General features: G+C 37.8%; 1 protein-coding gene across 8 annotated transcripts in view; it reads right to left on the minus strand.

Moving 5' to 3' along the window:
* Positions 1-20,774, minus strand: part of LOC137286653 (dystrophin-like) — a 386,558-nt gene that overhangs the window by 8,020 nt on the left and 357,764 nt on the right. For all 8 annotated transcript variants that reach the window (XM_067818622.1, XM_067818621.1, XM_067818620.1 and 5 more), the window contains 10 exons: positions 20,469-20,530; positions 18,908-18,982; positions 18,379-18,583; positions 16,810-16,895; positions 16,044-16,201; positions 14,972-15,138; positions 14,215-14,326; positions 12,924-13,060; positions 718-786; positions 176-220 (listed from right to left, as the gene is read on the minus strand). In XM_067818622.1, the coding sequence (XP_067674723.1) occupies positions 176-220; positions 718-786; positions 12,924-13,060; positions 14,215-14,326; positions 14,972-15,138; positions 16,044-16,201; positions 16,810-16,895; positions 18,379-18,583; positions 18,908-18,982; positions 20,469-20,530 (1,116 nt within the window). The remainder of the gene's footprint in view (positions 1-175; positions 221-717; positions 787-12,923; positions 13,061-14,214; positions 14,327-14,971; positions 15,139-16,043; positions 16,202-16,809; positions 16,896-18,378; positions 18,584-18,907; positions 18,983-20,468; positions 20,531-20,774) is intronic.

Consider the following 20,774-nt stretch of genomic DNA (forward strand, 5'->3'; position numbering starts at 1 on the left):
TGTGCAAGTTTGAACTCTGGAGTGTAGAGGTAAGATACAGATAAGCAGGAATACTTAACAACCTCTTCTAATGAAAGAGAGCTGTACTGGATCTATCACTCGTTAACAGATGAAGTAATGGCTACCATAACAGTGGTGATCTTAAGAAATTGTATATTGTCTGCAAGCAACTTACGACTCTGGAGTGGACGATGCTTGTCTCTGCTCCACCTCTGCCAATCTGAAGAGAAACCCACATCAGTGAAACTAGTAATATCCCTCTATACACACACACACACATACACACACTAGTGACTCATTGGAGCCTGGAGGCACCGCCTGGCCACACTCCCCAAACAGTCATCTATATGTATATATACAATTACACATTCATCTCTAGGATATTGCATTGTCAGTAGCTCAAAAGTTAGAATCTTCAAATAACTTCATATTTTAAAATCATTATCAAGATTAACAGTTCCTATTACTCATTCCTCACATACGGAAGATTATGACGCCATAAGAACACTCCCGGTTTCATTGATTACCAGTTCTTGTCAATTTGCAGACAAATTCACACTTTTCATTTTACATCCAAAATGAAAATATTTCCCACAATAAAAACAGTTAAGTTCACAGTGACCTACAAGAAAGCTACCTCTATTAAAGAAACCTAGGACAGAGGCCTTGCATGAACAAGAATTGTGATCTCATAACATCCTTCCACGACCTACTCACCTGTTTGCATAGAGCTCCAGCCGAGAGTGCATATCTTGAGAAATACTATGCTGGGGGGAGGGAGAAGGACTGAAATAAACAATCAAATATGTTACCATGGTAACAGCACAATCTCATTGGCTGAAAATGCAAGCTTCTGTAAGAAGTGAAATTCAATTTTGGCACTCCACTGCATAAGAAATGGTGTCAATATTGATAAATCTACATGGATATGAAAAACACTGCATGAAATTGATCTCCATGATTAATATATGAATAAAAACAATGCCAAATAAATCACACAGAAATGAATACGTGAAGATATAAAAGTTTAAGACCTGCGAAGATCCATGTTATACTTGATCTTCTTCTGAAACTTGTCTATCTAGTCAGGCTGCCTTAGCTCTGTTCTGATGACAGAGGCAAACAGTTCCCTCCCAGTGAGACAAAACAAACACATTTCCATAAGATAATTGGTTTTAATATATCCACATATGATATTCATAACCATCACACAACTCAGTTCCAAGTGCTTCCCAGAGGAAACTACTACCTGCAGCAGAATAACCCCAGTTCAATATACATGAAATCTCTTAAGAGTTAGGAACACTGAAATTTTCAGACCAATTTCTGAGATATTGATCCAAATATTTTTAGCAATCAAGTCCTTGGGAGCTTGCAAGATTAGTTTTAGACAAGGTTTAAACAACTGTTTGCTGATTACATTCAAAACATCCACAGTTTCTTCTTTACAGCAAGAAGTCCCAATCAAACTTTTTGAAAATACACTTGCCAGAATGTGGATTAGGCCATGACAATTTTCGATATCATCAATGCCTTAGAACTATTTGTTGGAGACATTGGCCATTATCATGCATGATAATTATACAGCAGCTCAAATAAATGCTTGCCAAGGATGTTTTTTAAAGGTTCAATATTCTTGCACATAAAATTTGAGTTAGAACCACAAATAAGTCTTACCTCACCACCGAAGATTCAAAGGGCCTCTGCATGTAAAAATCAGTAGTATTTTGAAATGGACTTGGATGAAACTGATATGATATGGACAGTGAAAATGGTTGGTTTTATCACAACGTACATCTGTTGATCTGTGTTAACGACAGGATGCGAACAGCTAGTTTCAAGCCTGATGGTAGCTACCAAACGTTGGCGCTACTTCTTACACTCATTGCCATCACAGACTATGTGGGCATAGGTTCCTGGTACTTGAACAACACTCTCAGAATCAGTATATCAGTATCAATCCAACAGTCTCTAGGACAGCAGTATCATAACTCCTTCAGCATGGAAAAATAAACACCCACTCCTGAGAATAATCAGCATCCACCTTCCAATGAAACACATTCCATTGGTCATAAAATGTGAAACCACTGAAACTTCTGCACTGGAGAAAATGTGAAAGAAGAATTCGAAAAATCCATACAAGTGTGCCAATCACTAACACAATAATTTTTCCTTCCTCCTTGTTGGTTTGAACTATGAAGACATCAAATCCCTCAGAAGGCTGGTTGAAACATTTTGATAATATTATAAGGCATTTGATCATGTGTTAACATGAATATTTACTTGATGCCAACTTTTCTGTTGGTGTATAGATACTAAAGGTGAAATGATGTTGATCACAATAGAAGACATTTGTTCAAGATTACAAAAGTGAAACAAATTCAGGTTAATGTTTTAACCACAAGATGTTTCATGTGCAAAATCTGAAATGATAAATTAAAGATAAGGTCTGGTTCATTAAAAAGCTGACTTTGATTTTAAAATAAGTTCTTCCACATACAAATGAATTGTGGCCAAAACAAACAAAATATCTCAAGAAAGAAAATTACAATGACATGCTTACCCCTTCAAATTCCCCATGTCAGAGTTGTATTCAGCTAGCAATCCAGTGACTGGCAATGGAGCTTGGCACTTTAATGTCTCACACGCTGTCAGCAGTATCTTGCCATCAAACTCATAAAATCAAGTCGATAATAAGAGGTAACCTCAAGTAAGGCGAATACCGGAAACCTAACTGATTACCACTTCTACTGGTACAAATCCTTGCTGTCATTCAAAACATCAGAAGATAACTCACTGAGAATGAATCAAGACTTGACATGCCAAGCATGGTGTAACAATGTCCATCTTGAACAGGATGGAATGAGGCTGGAGATCTACATCACCTAGCTCTGACCCAATCACTTGTCTGGTCCAATGTGTTATTACAAGTGCCTTGGACAGGTCCAGTCAATACACCCGACAGCTGATTACAAAAACACGAGGCGGCTGCAGAACGTAACACCGTCCAATATTTCCTAGGCTCTTTCACGTCAGTTTCCCTTGTTGATATATCAACACTGGAGATAATTGGTCAAATCCAAAATTCCTGATATTGTCATGGCTGGCTGGCACAACTACTGGGTGCAGTGAGATAACACCTACCAGCAGACTGTGAATCTGCAGAACGCCATAACAGCAGGCAGTGAACCGACAGGCAAGGTCGGAAAAACCCTGCCCAACCCGTTCAATCAATACCCAAATGAAGTTAATGTAGCTGTGCTGCGCAGTCGTTATGCTAAGCCAATCAAGGAACTGCAATCTTCAGATGGTGCACATACAATATGAAATCCCAACTGCTGACAAAATAAAATTGGAACTTATGTAAAAAGATCTGGTCTGTCAAGCACTCCTGGAATGGTTCATGTAAGAGGAAAATGCTTTTGTGACTGGCATCTTCCGGGGAATATTGACTCCTCATGTCTGATTGAAATAGTTCTGTGATCGATAGACATTCTTTGTTCAATCTCATTTCTCTATCTGTTATCATTTGACTTCAGTTAATTCCGCCATTTAAATTCATAAACAGTCTTTGAGAGATTCAAATTTTGAATTCAAACAGACACTTAACCTGTAGACAAATCACTTAGAATTCCGAGCAGCCCACGTCATCGTCTTCATGTTTGTGAATTTTAACCAAAATTTTGTATTTTGATTTCCATTCATGACTCTTCCGTGGAGTGAAGTCTGGATATTCATGATGCACTATTTTTGAAACTTTCCTTCACAAAACTGTGCATGGACCCAGTGTTCATACCCTCGATGACACTGAAGATCAATAACAATAATGCCTTGTAACCGTCCTTGCTTAAAGGTCACATGCAACATAAAAGACAACTTTGCAGATTCTGAGACCTTTCGGTAGGCACTTACCAAAGTAATTAAATCAAAAATGCCAACTGAACCAATAAGAAGAAAAAAAACCAACCCAAAAACATGACGAAAAAAAGTATGCGATATTGGAGTTTAATTAATTCACTAATTTGAAATTTACACTTATTGGGCTTATAAGCCATAAACAAAGAGTGGGCTAAGCCTACTGGCAAATCAGTGGCCAATGAAAAGGCTTTGTTACACTTTAGTGCACACCCAACAGCTCTGACTGGGTTCGCTATCGTGGCTGCTTCGTTTTGAGGGAGCTAAACCCAAGTAGGAAGTATTGCACTTTTGATTTGCGATTACACGCTCATAAATATTGTATATTTGTTTTTTCTTAATCAGCAGTGCATTTTATATATCATGAATAAGTGATATCTGTGTTTTAATTATGTTTGATTTTTCGGTAACATGTAACCTTTAAGAAACACCATACATAACATCCTCTCTAATCGAAACTGAAAGACCTAGAAATTGTTTTTGGAATGTACAGCAGTTCACACTAAATACATAAATAGTATTAACTCCTCAATGACCACATTTCAAAAACGAACAGAGAGAAGGAATACATGGTATTGAGGGAGTTGGGTTTTATGTTGCTTCTAGCAATATTCCAGCAATATGGTGTGGAACACCAGAAATAGGTTTCATACATTGTATCCAAGGGGGGAAATCGAACCCGGGTCTCTGGCGTGAAGAGCAAAATGCATTAACCACTAGGCTACCTCACCACCCCGTAATACATGGTAATTCAGTAACCCTAGTGGTGTTTAAGAATAAATTGATTCATTACGTATCGTGGTAGTTTGGTTGTTCTGTACAGGAGGACTTGTACCTTCTTTGGACTCAACATCTCTCTAGTGTTAATCAATATGAAGACTCGTTTTTTTGGCGGAAACAAACTGAATTCTCACAGCAACTAGATAGTGGTAACAACCTGCAACACCTCTGCAGACCACTCCTCATTAAATATTAATAGTTTACAAGCCTTCCACTAGGATAATCTATTAACCACCCAAAACAGAGACATATTTCACATCTGACATATACACTTTTCCTCTAATGGATAGGGCTTCCTGGGTTTACAGTGAATATTTATATAACGTCTCCTGTGGGCAAGCTGATTCATCAGTACCATCAGAAACAGGTCAATACAATAATACAGGAAGTAATCCAAGGTGAAAAGCTCATCCGAGCATCAATTTGGTAAAAGCGAGTGCAGAAAATACACAATAAACCTGTTTGATGTGCCATGCCAACCTGTCAAGCAGATAATGCGAAGTCAGAAAGTCGTCATTGACATGCTATTAGACAACCTCTTAGAACAAGACTTTCATAGTCGTAAAAATAATGAACCCTTCTGTCAACTGTTGACAGTGCATCTGGCCGGACGTTGGTGTGATCACCTCTTTCTGACTATCACTTGATGTCCTGGACTGTAATGGTTGCTCTCATCACGTACATTTAAGTGGAGAATTTGTTAAAGTGATGGTGACTGTCTGGCTAGTTCACAGACAGTGACATTTGTCCTTACAATGCCATGAAAATGTTATGACATTCATTATTCATATTACTGTATTTCAGAGCTGGTCTGCTTTATTGAATATTTTATGCACTTTTCCCAAAGGATGTATACTGAATCCAAAGTCTAGCATCATGAATATCACTTGAGAATATATCTTTTTTAAACTGTGATAGTCTTCTCAACAAATTCACAGATCATTGTTTCAAATATACTGATAAGTGAGTGAGTGAGTGAGTATTGTTCTATGCTGCTTTTAGCAATATTCCAGCAATATCAGGCTGCTGGACATGAGAAATGGCCTTCACACATTGTGCCCATCCTGGGTCTTCAATGTGATGAGCTTATGCTTCAAACATAAGACTGTCCCTAAGATAAAAAGAACTAAGCTAATATGCTGAACTAATGCAAAGGAAGTGTTATGATTTATTTAGTATAACTGCTTTATATATAAAAAAAACACCAACATTGCTTCCACAGTATTCTAAAATTCTTCATGAAGGCTTTTCTGGACAAACCGGTGGATGATATTGTTACGTAATCAGGGTATGATATGGAATCAACAGGGTAACATAGCCTCACCAATAGTTACTTTTCACCCCTTCTTAGCTACATGCAATATCCACATCTGCACAAAACTTTGTGAGTGGATGTTCATGCTAAATGATGATCAAGCACTGCAGGGAATAAAACAAATTACAGTGGAAGCTGTCTAAACCAGCACTCATTAGGACTGGAGAAATAATCTGGTTTAGACAATGTACCGGATTGTAGAGCTGATGATAAATGTACAAGCGCCAGGAGGGACTGAGGTTTAATGCCGTGTTGGTACCTTGCCGGATTGGACAGATGCCGGTTTTGAAAGCTTCCATTGCAGTTTTCATCACCACAGTAGGGACTCAAACCCTGGCCTTAGTAGCAATGAGTAGCAGTAACCAAAAGACCACCACTTCTCTACTTAACACAGTCGGCAGCCATACTCTGTTTTGACATGTATTACCTGCTGCCTGGTCAAGTCTGGTCTGATCTGTGAGCATTGATTATCAGGCTTTTTCTGCCAGTATCTGGTTGTGATCATCTGTCACATAACAACACAAAAATTGTCTTGAAAGCAGCACACAAAGAGGAAATTACTCCAGTCATATCACTTGTTCTTATCAGAATGTTTCAAAATCAATTAAATAGAACATGATGGGTTGGATGCACATATAGACCACTGGAGTATGATAGTCTTTCAGTTTACAGGTACAATCTAATCATCTTACACACGTCAGTAAAATATATCTTTTCAGCAGCGTCTTATTCCCAAACAAATAGTCATTTTAACAACAAGAGAAATACTTCCTGCACAAAACACTATCAACATTTCCACAGTTTAATGTACAAACTGTTCTAAGCTGGACAATATTATTGTGCGCTGTTTTTCTGAACTGAACAGAATTGTAAGTTCAGACGTACCTGAAGGCCTTACTCTGCACAGCTCATTGCTGCACCTTCCAATACCCAACATTCAGGTTTCGTGCAAAGTTTCTCCTCGTGTTCGATTGGCAGATACGGGATTTACGTTCTGGCAGTAATGACACTTTGAGATATAAGCTGCTAGGCATGCTTGTTTTGTGGTTTTACATGAATGTTGTGCGATTATACACTGTGATGGGACTCTACAACAATGTTTGCAAGCTCCTGCAGGATTCATACCAGCTTGTGGGCAGTAAATCACCTGTTAATTTCCAGTGTGCTTTACGCAAACACAAATCGATCAGTCTCAACAATACTGTAATGATTATCCTAATACTGCAAACTTCAAAACTATCACCTATCAAAAGGAACGGCAATAAAGACTGGGTATTGTCACAAAGCTTGGTCTATCTCCATATTGACCAATGCTGCGCTATGGAAACATTAGTGTGGCAAGGATGACTGCAGGAATGGACGACAAAGCTGATCTAATTGGGTTTGGACGTGTACGGTATTTGCACATATAAACTGAAACTACAAATCATATTCACATAATGATATCTGCATTATTTGTCAATCAATGCACGAAATCCAAATGAAAACTCAGCAAATACAGCCAAGTAATTTATCACTGAAATTTACTATTAATTCATAATATATTCTTCATAAAGCATCTCGTCATCATCCAGTATACATCTATGTAATCTCATCATCAATATTTCAGACTGGCTCTGAAAATATTTAGTTCTACTGAGCATCAGTGTTCATAGATAAAGTGACCTGAATAAATATTTGTCACAAATTTGTGTGAAGGAATTTAAATAGAACAAAATTAATGTTGTAAAACTTGTGACTTATTGACATGGAAGAAATGTGTCTGAAACCTATTTCCATTAAAACTGTCATGGTAAATAACAAACATGAACATCTATTTTCCCTTTACATTTGATTCATGAAAACCAACATAAAGATAAAATAACAAGCATATACCTTTAATACAGATAATACAGAATATTAGAATATTTAAAACGGATCCCTTGCTTCCCACTGAAAATCCATGAAAAACAGATTCCAATATTTACAAGGCTGAATCTGGCAGCAATCAATACATGAACACAATGTACAAGTACAATGACTGACTAACAAACCAAATGGCAGAACTTAATAAAGCTCACGAGACCACTCCCATAATTCTATAATGTGCAGTATGAAGGGAACTTTTATGAACATAAAAAGACCATACACGTCTAACAATTTTTCCATTATCAGTTAATGTGATTTCCAAAGGTACCATGAGAGGAAAATGATGAAATAAGTGAATTAGATAATGTTATAACTATTAAGCATTTTTGGATAATAATGTCATAATTTATATCACAATATTCTCAAACCATTCAGCACCAATTAAGAAAGAGTTATTGATAATGGCATTCCCAGTATTTATTCTGCACACAAGGCAGTGTTCATTTGAGTGTAGCTTAATGTAATTATGTTAATGAGTACATGACTATATGATACATGTCCCAAATGAAGTTATCACACAAATAAACACTAATTCAAAATATGTTGAAATTCAAATTCGAAATAATTTATCAAAACTATTCTTATACATCATACAATACATTGTGTCAAAGTATTAAAAAGCTAAATTTCAGAAAAAGTAGTCGCTTATTAATAATACATACAAATCATAATACACTATCTCCATGTTCTCAATGTCCTCCACCATAAATATCCAAGCTAACAGCCTCAGAATGAAGTGACCCTCACTTGGATTCAAAACCAGTTATCTTGCATGGACAGAAGCGTGCATCCGATCATTCCTACGTTGAGTTGTACACTGCGGCTGACATAGCCAGATAGTCAACACACTGTCGCTTACACCACCAACCTGGTTAGAGAAAACTCACTGTGTGTCCATATAGCGTGTGTCAAATATAGACTCACATAAGGGAATTTTCCAGGCTTTCACTGAGGCTTATAGATTCAACAGCAAACCACAGGGTCAGAATGTTACAGAACTGTTTTTTGTTGTTTGTTTTGTTGTTATTAATCTTCCTGATTTAAGATTTGTATTTATTGCCTCAAAAATATATCACCACGACTGTCTTCCTGCACGTTAAAGAAATGATATCCAAAAGCAAACAATATTCTTCACCTTTAAATTTGTCTATGAATCACATTTGTAAACATTTGAAAATAAATGTCTGTTACTGTCCAAGTTTGTAGGACTAAGCTGGGTCTACACAAGCCTCCAAAATTAAATAACGAATTCCTACAGGCAAGGAAACAAACATGATACTATGTATATGTAAATATTATACATTGCTGCAGAAGTCTGCATACACATGTCATTGTCAACATGTCTCACGCCCCATGTATTGTCATGGCAACCACAGAGCTCCATCATTCTTGCTCCGCCATCAGGTGGCTTCCTACTTACATGACACTGTGAACATCACTATATACATACAACGTCAATAAGTGGCACTTTAGAAAATGTTCTCTGAATGAACATGCAGCTGTCTTATGGACCTCAACTTCAATCAGATGTTTTGGAGCAACTGCGAGTGCCCTTATTGAGAACTTCCTAGATAGAGGTATCTAAAGGCACCTGTACTGGAAAGTGTTATTACTTGTATGAAAGAGGTATAATCACTAACTCAACCCTTGTCTCAAACGGCATGGCATGACGTACCTAGGACAACAACCAAGACATGTTTAGCTAGGTTCTGACACAACACTAACCAACTATTTATGTGGCAAAGGGACACAATATTATTGTACAATGAAAGCAGCATCAAATTAACCTTAGACTTAACATCGCTTTGAGTGAGTGAGTAAGTGAAGTTTTACACTGCTTTTGGCAATATTCCAGCAATGTCACATCGAGAGATACCAGAAATGAACTTCACAAATTGTTCAGCAAATGAAGTAAAACTGGCTATCTGTTGTCTCCAGGCACACTCCTATTCAGGGATGAGAATGGTGTCATAAACAGATCAACTAAAATTTAGATGTGGGTGTGGTGTACTATCTATGATATATGAGTATGTTATAATGGTATATGTCACTAAGGTTCATACTTGGTCCTACAATGCCTCCATCTATATGCCACTGCCTGTTTCTTTCCAAAAAAAAAAAAAACGTAATTGGGTGGTTGTGCATTTCATCATATTAGCATTGAATAATTTATGTTAACAAAAGAGTTTAAACACATCTATTCATGAAAATAACTCACTCAGAACCTTGGTTTATTTTTTACATGCATTCACACAATTTCATGTTTTCATTGAAATAATGCAACAAACAATTTGACAATAAAGAGATCTGACAAAATGAACTTGTAAAAAAAGTAATTTGGATTTAGGAAACTTCGGGAAGATACTTCAAACAAGATGACAAACAGGGTCATATTCTGTTTTGCTCCATCTTTCATTGAAAGTAAATGCAATAAGCAGTGGTTACGAAGACTAACCTATTTCAGTGTACCAATTTAACTTGCATGTGTCAGAAATGTTAGTCAGCTGTAATGGGCATCCTGAAAATAGGCAGCACATATATATCGTCTAATTAGTTTTCATGTGATACTTTACCAAGTATTTATAACAGACATGTGAGGAACCCACGATTAACTGAACGTCATGATACACCACAATATAAAAACTATGTCCCTATAACAAGGTATTGCATTTGAAGCCTTTCACTGCTGAAACATACATGATCTGTCAAACTACATCCTCTGAAAAGAAATCTATTTGAAAATCAATATCTTATATAAAACAACAACGCAGATTATTTTTTCACATTTGTTTTTCTAATCTATAGATTTTCTGATAAAAAAGGGTGCTATTTTCGTGACAACTAGCTCTAAGAATTTTGTAATTTTATATAATTTCAATCCCATTTATAACTTGATTTTGACAAACAAGTTGCTTTGGATTTTAAGAAAGAAAAAAAAAGTTTGAAATAACTTTGAGAACTATTATCATTGAATTTTACAGGGATAATGAACCTGAATTAAAGCTGACTTTATCTCAATGTTGCAATACAGGAAATGAAGCCTTAAATGGAATGACATAAATTACCAACGTTCAATCAAAGTTTGTCACATGACGTGAATGTGACCATTTGTAATTACATTATTTGTAAAAACATAACTAATTCTATCTGAATATGGCTCGGCATCAGATTCACTTAGGAGAAACATGTCTGTGCCCAAAACGTAATTATGTTTGTCAATCACTCATCTGTCACACTTAAAGTTCACGCAATCCTCCTAACACGCTTATATAAGACTCTCAGGTGATCCATACAGATGTATTCCACATCCATAACACAGCTAATTTGTTGATTGAAAAAAAGAGAGACAGTTACCGTGGAATATAATCAATTTATGCCTACTTATAACAGGCCATCTGAAACTGTGAGGCCATGAGCATGCCGCCATTTTACAGAGGCTGCTTGTATGATAGTAATGCTCCTTGTCAACATGTCTAACTTATATTCAAACTGAACTTATGCAGCAACACTTTGAAACTTTCCTGACGGATAAAGGAACTGGAAATGAAATTTGAAACTGTAGCCAAAAAAATTACATTTTCTAATCAAGTTATTGGCAAAAAAAAATAGCATCTTATGGTACAGTGTTCAAACTGACATGTCATGATCTTGGTGTATAAAGTTTCCTGTTTATAATTCAATTCTCCATTCATTGGGATTGTCACTGAATAACACTAAGTTCTATGAAGATGTTTTTCAAACATGTATATCTGATTATGTTCATTCTGAATACTACTAACAAGATTAACATTTGTATCTGGAGGTTCAAAGGCTTAAAAGCCTTGTTTTCTCACTATCTATTTCATCTTTTGAAAACATGAAGAAGACAAATGACAAGATTCACTGAATAAATTTCTGACTTAGATAAATGACTTTAAAAATGCACGATCATCAAAGGTTTTCAATATTTCCGTTTGAGGTTAGGAGGAAAGGATTTTAATGACCCTTTCAAAATTATTGCACTGATACAGTGACACACATGCACAAGTGTGTCCAGGTGCTTTTTAAATCTGGATGTATCGCTTCTCTTGCACAGATGCACCTGTGTAGTGCTTCTCTTTCCCTGGACGTGTCTCTTTAGTGCTAGCTCACTGTGCAGCAGTTTAACATAGGATACCCTGTGTAGACTTGTGTAGAGACATTGATCCAACCAGGTTTGGCTTTGTTTCCTTAATGTGAACAACAATCTGCTAACATATTTTGATTTCACTCATTCGAGATCAAACCATATATCTGCTCCCTGGGCAAACAGTACCGTACATCATCTTGACCACAGAGGGGCTGCATTTATGTTTGAAAAATTACAAGTGAAATCAGCATTGGCTGGTTCACACTCCCAGCCAATGCTTTGGTTGGTTGGTTGCTTGCTTGCTATGTTGTTTAACACCACACTGAGCATTATTCCAGCTATAGATTCTTATGCATATACATTCACTTCTGTCACATGTCCAGGCTGTTGTCTCCTGGACACAGACAACTCCACCCATCATCATAATCTTTGTTAGCCATGAAGATCCAGGTTAGAATTGATCTTCAGTTAACCATGCTTGTCATAACAGGCAGCTACCTGTCATTGTATCCCAAATGGGCATATGGATACTCATGCTGTTGATCACTGTCTTATCCAGACTGAATTATATACAGACTGCTGCCATATAGCTGGAATATTGCTTGGAAAGAGTGTGATGTAAAACTAAAAGCGCACTCCGGTAATAATTGTATGCTAAAGTACTTGTGTTACCTTTCTGGTAAGATCACCTTAAACATTCCCATACTAAAAGCTACATAATTGTCAAAGCTTCAGATTTACATCAACAGTATCACCTTCGCTGGAACCAGAGTATCAACCCTGTATTTGCTGACATGCTGTTTAACAGGGACAACATGATAATCTACCTCCAACTGAGCGAGACAATTACTTCATCTATATAAGATTCCAATAAGTGGCAGTTATTTCTGAGCCTACCTTTCTAGGTTGTCCCCTTCCAACACAGTCTGCACAGGGAGGTAACCGAGGCGAGGGTGTTTCTTGAAATAACGTTTTGACTTGAATTTGTTCTTGAAAACTTTGGTGAAATCTCTCATATCTTCTCCTGAGGTTGTCTGAAAACAATCAAGAATGCAACATAGAAAAGTAAAGCCAATGTTTCAGATAGGAAAAAGAAGGGAAAGTAACTGCAAAGATAAACTGGCAAATATCGTGGAGGCGCGAGCTGCATTCTAACCAATCAATATTCTGATGTTTTTTTATTGCGTCCTTTTAGGTTGAAATATGTATTACTCCTCCCTTGTTACAAAAACAATAAATTACACGACAGGAAACTACACAATAGTTATTCAAAATAACATTTTTCACATTAGAAAAGTTAGTGAATCTAATATAATGGATTTCTGTAGTTTCTTTGATGAACTTTCAAAGGCAGCTTCAATCTAGGTAAACAATTAAACTTGCTCTTTTTTATCATCCACTTTATTTTTGAAACATTGATATGTCACTTCAGTAGCCAACTCAGAAAACAACGTCAGAGGCTGTTGACATTCTTCAGGAAAACAGCCATGACAAAAATATCCAGGAGAATTTTCTGCAGAGCTGTAATTGTTCCTGTGTGTATTTACATTGCCCATTCATGATATGTTGTTTATTGAGACCATTTACTGAGTCAATGTTTATTCATTTATTTTCACTGCATCTAGTAGTAACTGAGATGAGGCAAACCAGTGATTGATATTATGAGCAGCGATCCACAAGGACAGACTGAGTGAGTGAGTTAAAATTTAAAGTCATACTTTGCAGTGTTTCAGCCATATTGTGACTACGAGGACTATGACACTAATCAGGGAGGTTAGATTGCATATGGTATGACCATTCCTCAACCATCACACTGGGACTGATTCAGGCAACAGGATATATTCATCGAAATAATGATTAGTTTTAATCAACCTGGTAATCAAAATACATTAACACTTGTAACATTACTTATTAAAATGCTAACAAAAAAGTTTGAGATTGTGTCAATTTTTACAATTTTTTTCTTTTCTTGATGTAAAGACTAACCCAAAAAATTCATAAAAATATCCCTATAAATATGCACAGTCCCTGATCTGGTTGGTTCAGTTTCTACAATAGTGATGAACTATCTAAATCCAACTTAGAAACATTTGCCATTTGTTCCTGACTTGGGCTGAACATCAGCCTCTGAGTATAGTGGCTGCCGATCATGGTACAAACTTGATGACCAGAGTGTTTATATACTCACAGCAGTACAGTATTCTTGCATAGGATGTGTCAGTTTATGACTTTTGTGTTTCCTTCCAGAGAAGAAACAGTTTTGGCAGACATCAAAGTTAAAGCACCGCAAACAACGATACCTGAAAAATATAGAAAAAAAAAACATTCAGAAGAAATTCACATATTCTACAAATATAGTATGTTTTATGAATAGGGGGTGACTCACTTCTAAATAAGTTTCAAGAATGCATAACTGAAGTGACTTATGTATGTTCAGTATTATTAAACCATGAATATTTCAAAGATAAAGAAGAAAATCAGAAAGTACTTTAAATAATCCTTGCACGTTACACAATTTTTTTATCAGTCTTTGGGGTCTTGAAATTGTCATCATGACGATATAAAATGACCAGCCAATTATAGAACATTGCTAGGAAAAATAAATACAAATCACTCATTCTCATTTATCTAAAATTTTCAAAAGAACCCCTGTACCTGTGCTATTTTACTGAATCTGTGAAAGTTTAACCATGTAGTGTACTAAGTGCAACCTAGCAATCCTCTACCGCTGTTTAGTGTATGTTCTTACAATTTGCTATCCATGTATGACATTTTGGCATCAGTGTGCCTACAGGCATCACCATGGGAACTAGTTCAGCTAGCTAAACGTTGTGTTCCTGCCAAGGCATACACCGATGTATATACACGCTGTATGCCTTGGCAGGAACACAACGTTTAGCTAGCTGAACTACATGGGAACTGACTGATACAAAAATCTGTCTCACCTGAATCCCACAATTGGGAATTCTTTACAAATATTGCACTTCGCCTGATGTTTGGCTGTCTCTGCAGCTGCCAGTCTGTGCATGACCGGCAGCCACACCAACGACTGGGGCTCCATCTTGGACCAGTCGAGGAAATGAGAAGCTTGAATCTCAGGCCGCCCATTGGCCTGGAAATAGCAAGAAACAAGCATTTCATTAGATGATTTTGAACGGTTCTGGAGGTATCTCGCTGACAAGGTAAAATACTGAAGTCCCCTTGTGACCTTAAGATGAAGGTCAAGGTCACGGAACCTGACAGAGACCTTTCTTTTACTGTGATAAACCTAGACACTAAATATGGAAAGAATCTAGTCAATGGTTCTTAACATATTCCAATCCATATGCATGTACAGACATATGTACAGATGGGCAGAGCCTAATACTATTCCCCTAACTTCGCGCAAAAGGCGCGACGGGGGAAAATTATGTGCAGAAACAGTCACCTGTTTCCTGCTTTGCTATTCTCTTCATGCTTTACCAAAGAACAACAAAGATGTTTTACTGCCAAATACCATCTACAGACAATATGTACTGTCCTTTATAAAACTTGAATGAGTCCAAACATGCAGAAATATCATGTACATATATTTTCTTTGCTGGTATTTCTTATTTCTTTTGAAACAGATTCCTAGTAATAGCTCTCTGTTTATGATGTGGTTATACACTAAAACACCTTTTCATCTTTATATCAAGGGAGACAATTCACTGTTAAAAAAGTTATCCCCCTTTGATTACATTTTTTGAGTGAATTTGTATCAGAATTACAACTGACTTTACACTTCTGACACCAGCTAGAGGAACACACAGTATTTACACTTAATCGTACTTAGTCACTAATCTCAATTAACTTTACTCTTCGTACTGAAACTACACTATCAGCACAAGCAGGATTCACAACATAGCACTTGCATGTGCTGTCCCAGTTTAAACCATAGTGAAATAACATCTGGTTGTAGGCAAACACACGGATCCCGCCCTACATGACTTGGAATACTGTTTACATGCAGGTTAATACCAACTGACATCAACTCACCTTAGCAAAACAGCTGCGCACACTGGGTTCAATGTTGCTGCCTCCGAACGCTGCGACTTCACCCAGCTGTCGAGGAATCTGAATACAATCATGGACAAGCAGTCCCAACTTGCGCTGATCAGTAAACCCGTTTGTGTCCGCTATCAAGCGGAAAATGACTGCAAAGAAATGTAACATAATAGTAACAATCCCCACAACAAAACTGTGAGTAATGAAATCAAATTGTATACTTCTAGGTAAATAAAATATTTCTAACTTCACATCAACTCAACCATTCAGTGTGAGAATAATTTTCCAGACTATTAATTGTGGGCCAGTGAGTTGACAATATTTGAGCAGCATCAACATAGGGACAACCTGATTGAGAATTTAGAATCAAAATACAGGTCTATTTTGTGACATCCATGAAGATCCTGGTTAGAACTGGTCAATACTTGTTGTAAAAGGGACTAACAGGATCGGTTGGTCAGGCTTGTTGACTTGGCTAAACACATGTCATCTCATCCCAATTGTGTATATTGATGCTCATGATGTTGATCACTGGATTGTTTGGTCCAGACTTGATTATTTAGAGACTGACACCATATACCTGGACCATTGCTGAGTGTGACATGCAATCAGGGCAACCAATAGACTACTTCACCAGCCCTCCAGATAACAAAAGCTGCATATAGGATGCTTGTTAGGATTGTGGACACATGAAGACAGCATGCAAGTTTAAATATTACCACTCTGTATTGAATGAGTCAAACTGTAAGCTACTTACACCTATACTTGTCTTCTAACTGGGCCTTGCACATTATGATAATTCCTATTTTGAAAGACAGCACCCGTACCTTGCCACTCCTTGCCCTGGCGGAAAAAAATAACAGCATCATTAATTGGTCTGCCAGAAACAGTTTCAGCTTCTTTTCAAGTCAGTGCACATTGCCAAGAAAGCAATACACAGGGTTTTGCCAGCAATATTACAGCCATTTTGTGCAGATTTTGTCTGACATCAACAAACAAAATATGAAGATTTCCTACTTAACTCTGGTTTCTGACCAAGTACTGAATATTGAAAATGAAGTTGCTATAAGAACAGGTACATCAGACTTGATAGAGTGAGGGTCAATGAGAAGAACTGGTACACCTCGATCTGCCTCATGGTCAGTGATCACCACTTGAGCAATACCTGTCTACCAAGCAGCCTCAGTGGGCACCTAATCTCAATCCAAAATTTCCACATTCCACTCACCAAATCCACTCACCAAATCCTCACTCCCACTCTCCAAATCCCTACATCTATCCACCATCCCACATAATAAACCCACTCTCCAAATCCCTACATCTATCCACCCTCCCACATAATAAACCCACTCTCCAAATCCCTACATCTATCCACCATCCCACATAATAAACCCACTCTCTAAATCCCTACATCTATCCACCATCCCACATAATAAACCCACTCTCCAAATCCCTACATCTATCCACCATCCCACATGATAAACCCACTCTCCAAATCCCTACATCTATCCACCATCCCACATAATAAACCCACTCTCCAAATCCCTACATCTATCCACCATCCCACATGATAAACCCACTCTCTAAATCCCTACATCTATCCACCATCCCACATAATAAACCCACTCTCTAAATCCCTACATCTATCCACCCTCCCACATAATAAACCCACTCTCCAAATCCCTACATCTATCCACCATCCCACATAATAAACCCACTCTCTAAATAACTACATCTATCCACCATCCCACATAATAAACCCACTCTCTAAATCCCTACATCTATCCACCCTCCCACATAATAAATCCACCCATAAGTCCTCAAATCCATCAACCTTCCTACACTTCAAATCCCCATGTTAACTTCAAATCCCCATGTTAACCTTCCCAATCACGGTAACCCTTCCAGTCACCACATTAACCCTCCTAGCCACCACACACACCCTCCCAGTCACCACATACAGCCTCCCATTCACCATATTAACCCTCCCAGCCACCACACACACCCTCCCAGTCACCATATACGTACTCCCATTCACCATGCTAACCCTCCCATTCACCATGTTAACCCTCCCAGTCACCACATACACCCTCCCAGTTGCCACGTTAACCCTCCCAATCACCACATACACTCCCAAGTCTCAACATCCATACATGATACTTGTTGCTTTCTCAGGGAAACCTTTTTAGTCAGTCTTTGCAACAGTTTGTTCAGTCTCTTCCATAATGTTACCTGAAACTGGATTATTGATTTTCATTTAGCCTTAGCATCCTGCATGGGGAACCTCTTAACTGGTGAAACTCAACAGGAGGTAGTGTCTACTTACATGTCATAGACATCTAGAATCCAGTTTAGCACCATATCAACACAGAAGGGCACATTGACAAGAGTAGGGTGTTCGGTGGCCACAACCTCGAACATGGAGGTAACACAGTTAATGATTTCAATGACGTCCATGAGTTTGTCATTTTGCGCACGGAGGCCATGGCGGTCGAAGGAATCTGCTGCTGTGTTCATGGACACAAGATCCACTGGAAGACAAGAATAGAGTTCACCATACTGAATTACCGAACAAATTCACAAATTTGGAATGTCACTGCTTACAAGATGAAAACACCTGTATCCTAGTCCAGTAGACATCTGAAATCTGCTCCGATCCTTTACGTCATTTCAGACCAAATCCACTCAATTGGTCAATAATTTATCAAACATTTCATAATTAATACTGTGTACAGATCGATTACTTTTCTGGTGGGGACTGCCAAACAATTAAATATCGGGAAATGATGCATGTTGATTAAAACAATGAATCTTGATGTTATGTTGGAGGTGAAATATTGGTGACTCTAACTTACTGCATAGTTTCTTCTGCAGCATACGTAATTTCATCGCCGTCCGGTAGGCAGCAAACCTGACATTGTTCAACTCATCTGCAACAAGATGTGGTTTCCAAATTATCTCAAACACGCAGCAAGGCCAAACCTTTTAGGTAACTCTTAAGACCATTGAGCTTGTGAAGCTACACTAGCCCAATTTGCACCGGTGAGAAGGAAAATAAAAAAGAAAATACCTAACTTTCAAAATGTTTTTCACACTATATTCCAGTTTTAGAATCAAGCAAACAGCAGCATTTGAAGTGTCAATGTGTTCCCATAGTTCACCTTTACCACCTACAAACAATCTCAGCTCAGTCTCCATGTAAAACACACACATCATCAACCCCAGTCCTACTCCAGCATACTAAAGGTCAAGTACATCACTCAATCTTTCAACTTTGTCTATCTGGATATCAGGTACATAGTTACACTGTTAACAAAACATCAGAGAATCTGTGTGTAAATTAACACTCATGAGTGTTAACCGCCAGTCCTGTCACACATGTGGGGCAATTGTAAGGGATGTGTGTAGGGGCCAGGGTTGTGTGTGAAACATGAGTGGGGATGTATGTGAGCCTTGGAAGGGTTTGGGTAGAGGGCCCTGTGAGAGATGTGTGTTGAGCAAGGATCAGTGAGTGAGGCCCTTACAGTGATATATGTGGGGCGTTGGTAGGGTTGTGAATGAGGGCCCCCTGGAGAGAGATATAGGTATTAAGCCAAAGTAAGTGTGGGGTCCTTACAGATATACACAGGGCTCAGGAATGTATGTGAGGCCTTGGTAGGGTTGTCTAGTGGGTCGATGGTTGTGTGGGGCCCTAGCATGATTGCCTATGTGGCACATGGTGGCATGTACAGGACTGACCTCTACTTAGTCATTCTCTTGTCTCTCTCAATCAACACTCTCCCAGTTAGTTGACACAGCACTGATACCGGTGTTGTCCCTTCCAGTACACTGAACGCCTTCAGAGTATAGTGGACCATATGTGCAAAAACCATGTTACATTTTCGAAATTATGCAAGGAAAAATTATGTGATTCTAAAATTCACTGCTAGTTATAGATTTGATTTGTGATGTTTTTTTTTAAATTTGATAAATGTAACTTAAGAATATGTTTGTCATAATTATTTGAATGGAGATCAATTAGTAACCCAAAGAACTTTAATTCAAGATGTTCTAAAACTCAACTCATGTTTGTGTCTGCTCACTAAAATTACACAATAATCGATATACCTGTCAAGGTCAGCCTTATAATATTGACACAGTTTCTTGGTTTCACAATGACTGTCTAGAGCCGAGCTACTCTATAGGTACCAAACCTGTAAGACATAGTACCTAGATGGGATATCTCTCAGACAGTTTATCCATATTATGTATACATTGTGAACAACCTGATCATTGGATGGTCACCACTAACCATCTGCATGTACATGTTGTTGGGGGGTGGTTCTAACAGGGTCCCCTTCTAGATAAGAGTTAATGAGGGCTAGAATTTGGGGGACCTGTTCTAACCAGGAACTCCAATAGGTCTAAAAGACTTACTGAGTGCTAGCATTAAGGCGGACATCTCGGGGTGGTCCCACTGTGTGGTTTCGGTTGTGTGACTGAAACAAAACATCATCATTATTTTCCAGTGTATTCACACTACAGACAGGCTAGCATATATATACTTTCCCATATCCACAAAAGGTACCTACGCTTATTCATGAAGTACCATTACATACACACACTATATATATACTAACTAAGAATCTTTAAAATACATATGCATATTTTTTACAAATTAAGTAGCTTGAAATATAGTTTCATTTGGCATGTACAGAAATTCCTTTAAAAATTCATTCCTAG

This window comes from Haliotis asinina, chromosome 6 (assembly GCF_037392515.1).
Source record: "Haliotis asinina isolate JCU_RB_2024 chromosome 6, JCU_Hal_asi_v2, whole genome shotgun sequence".
NCBI lineage: Eukaryota > Metazoa > Mollusca > Gastropoda > Lepetellida > Haliotidae > Haliotis > Haliotis asinina.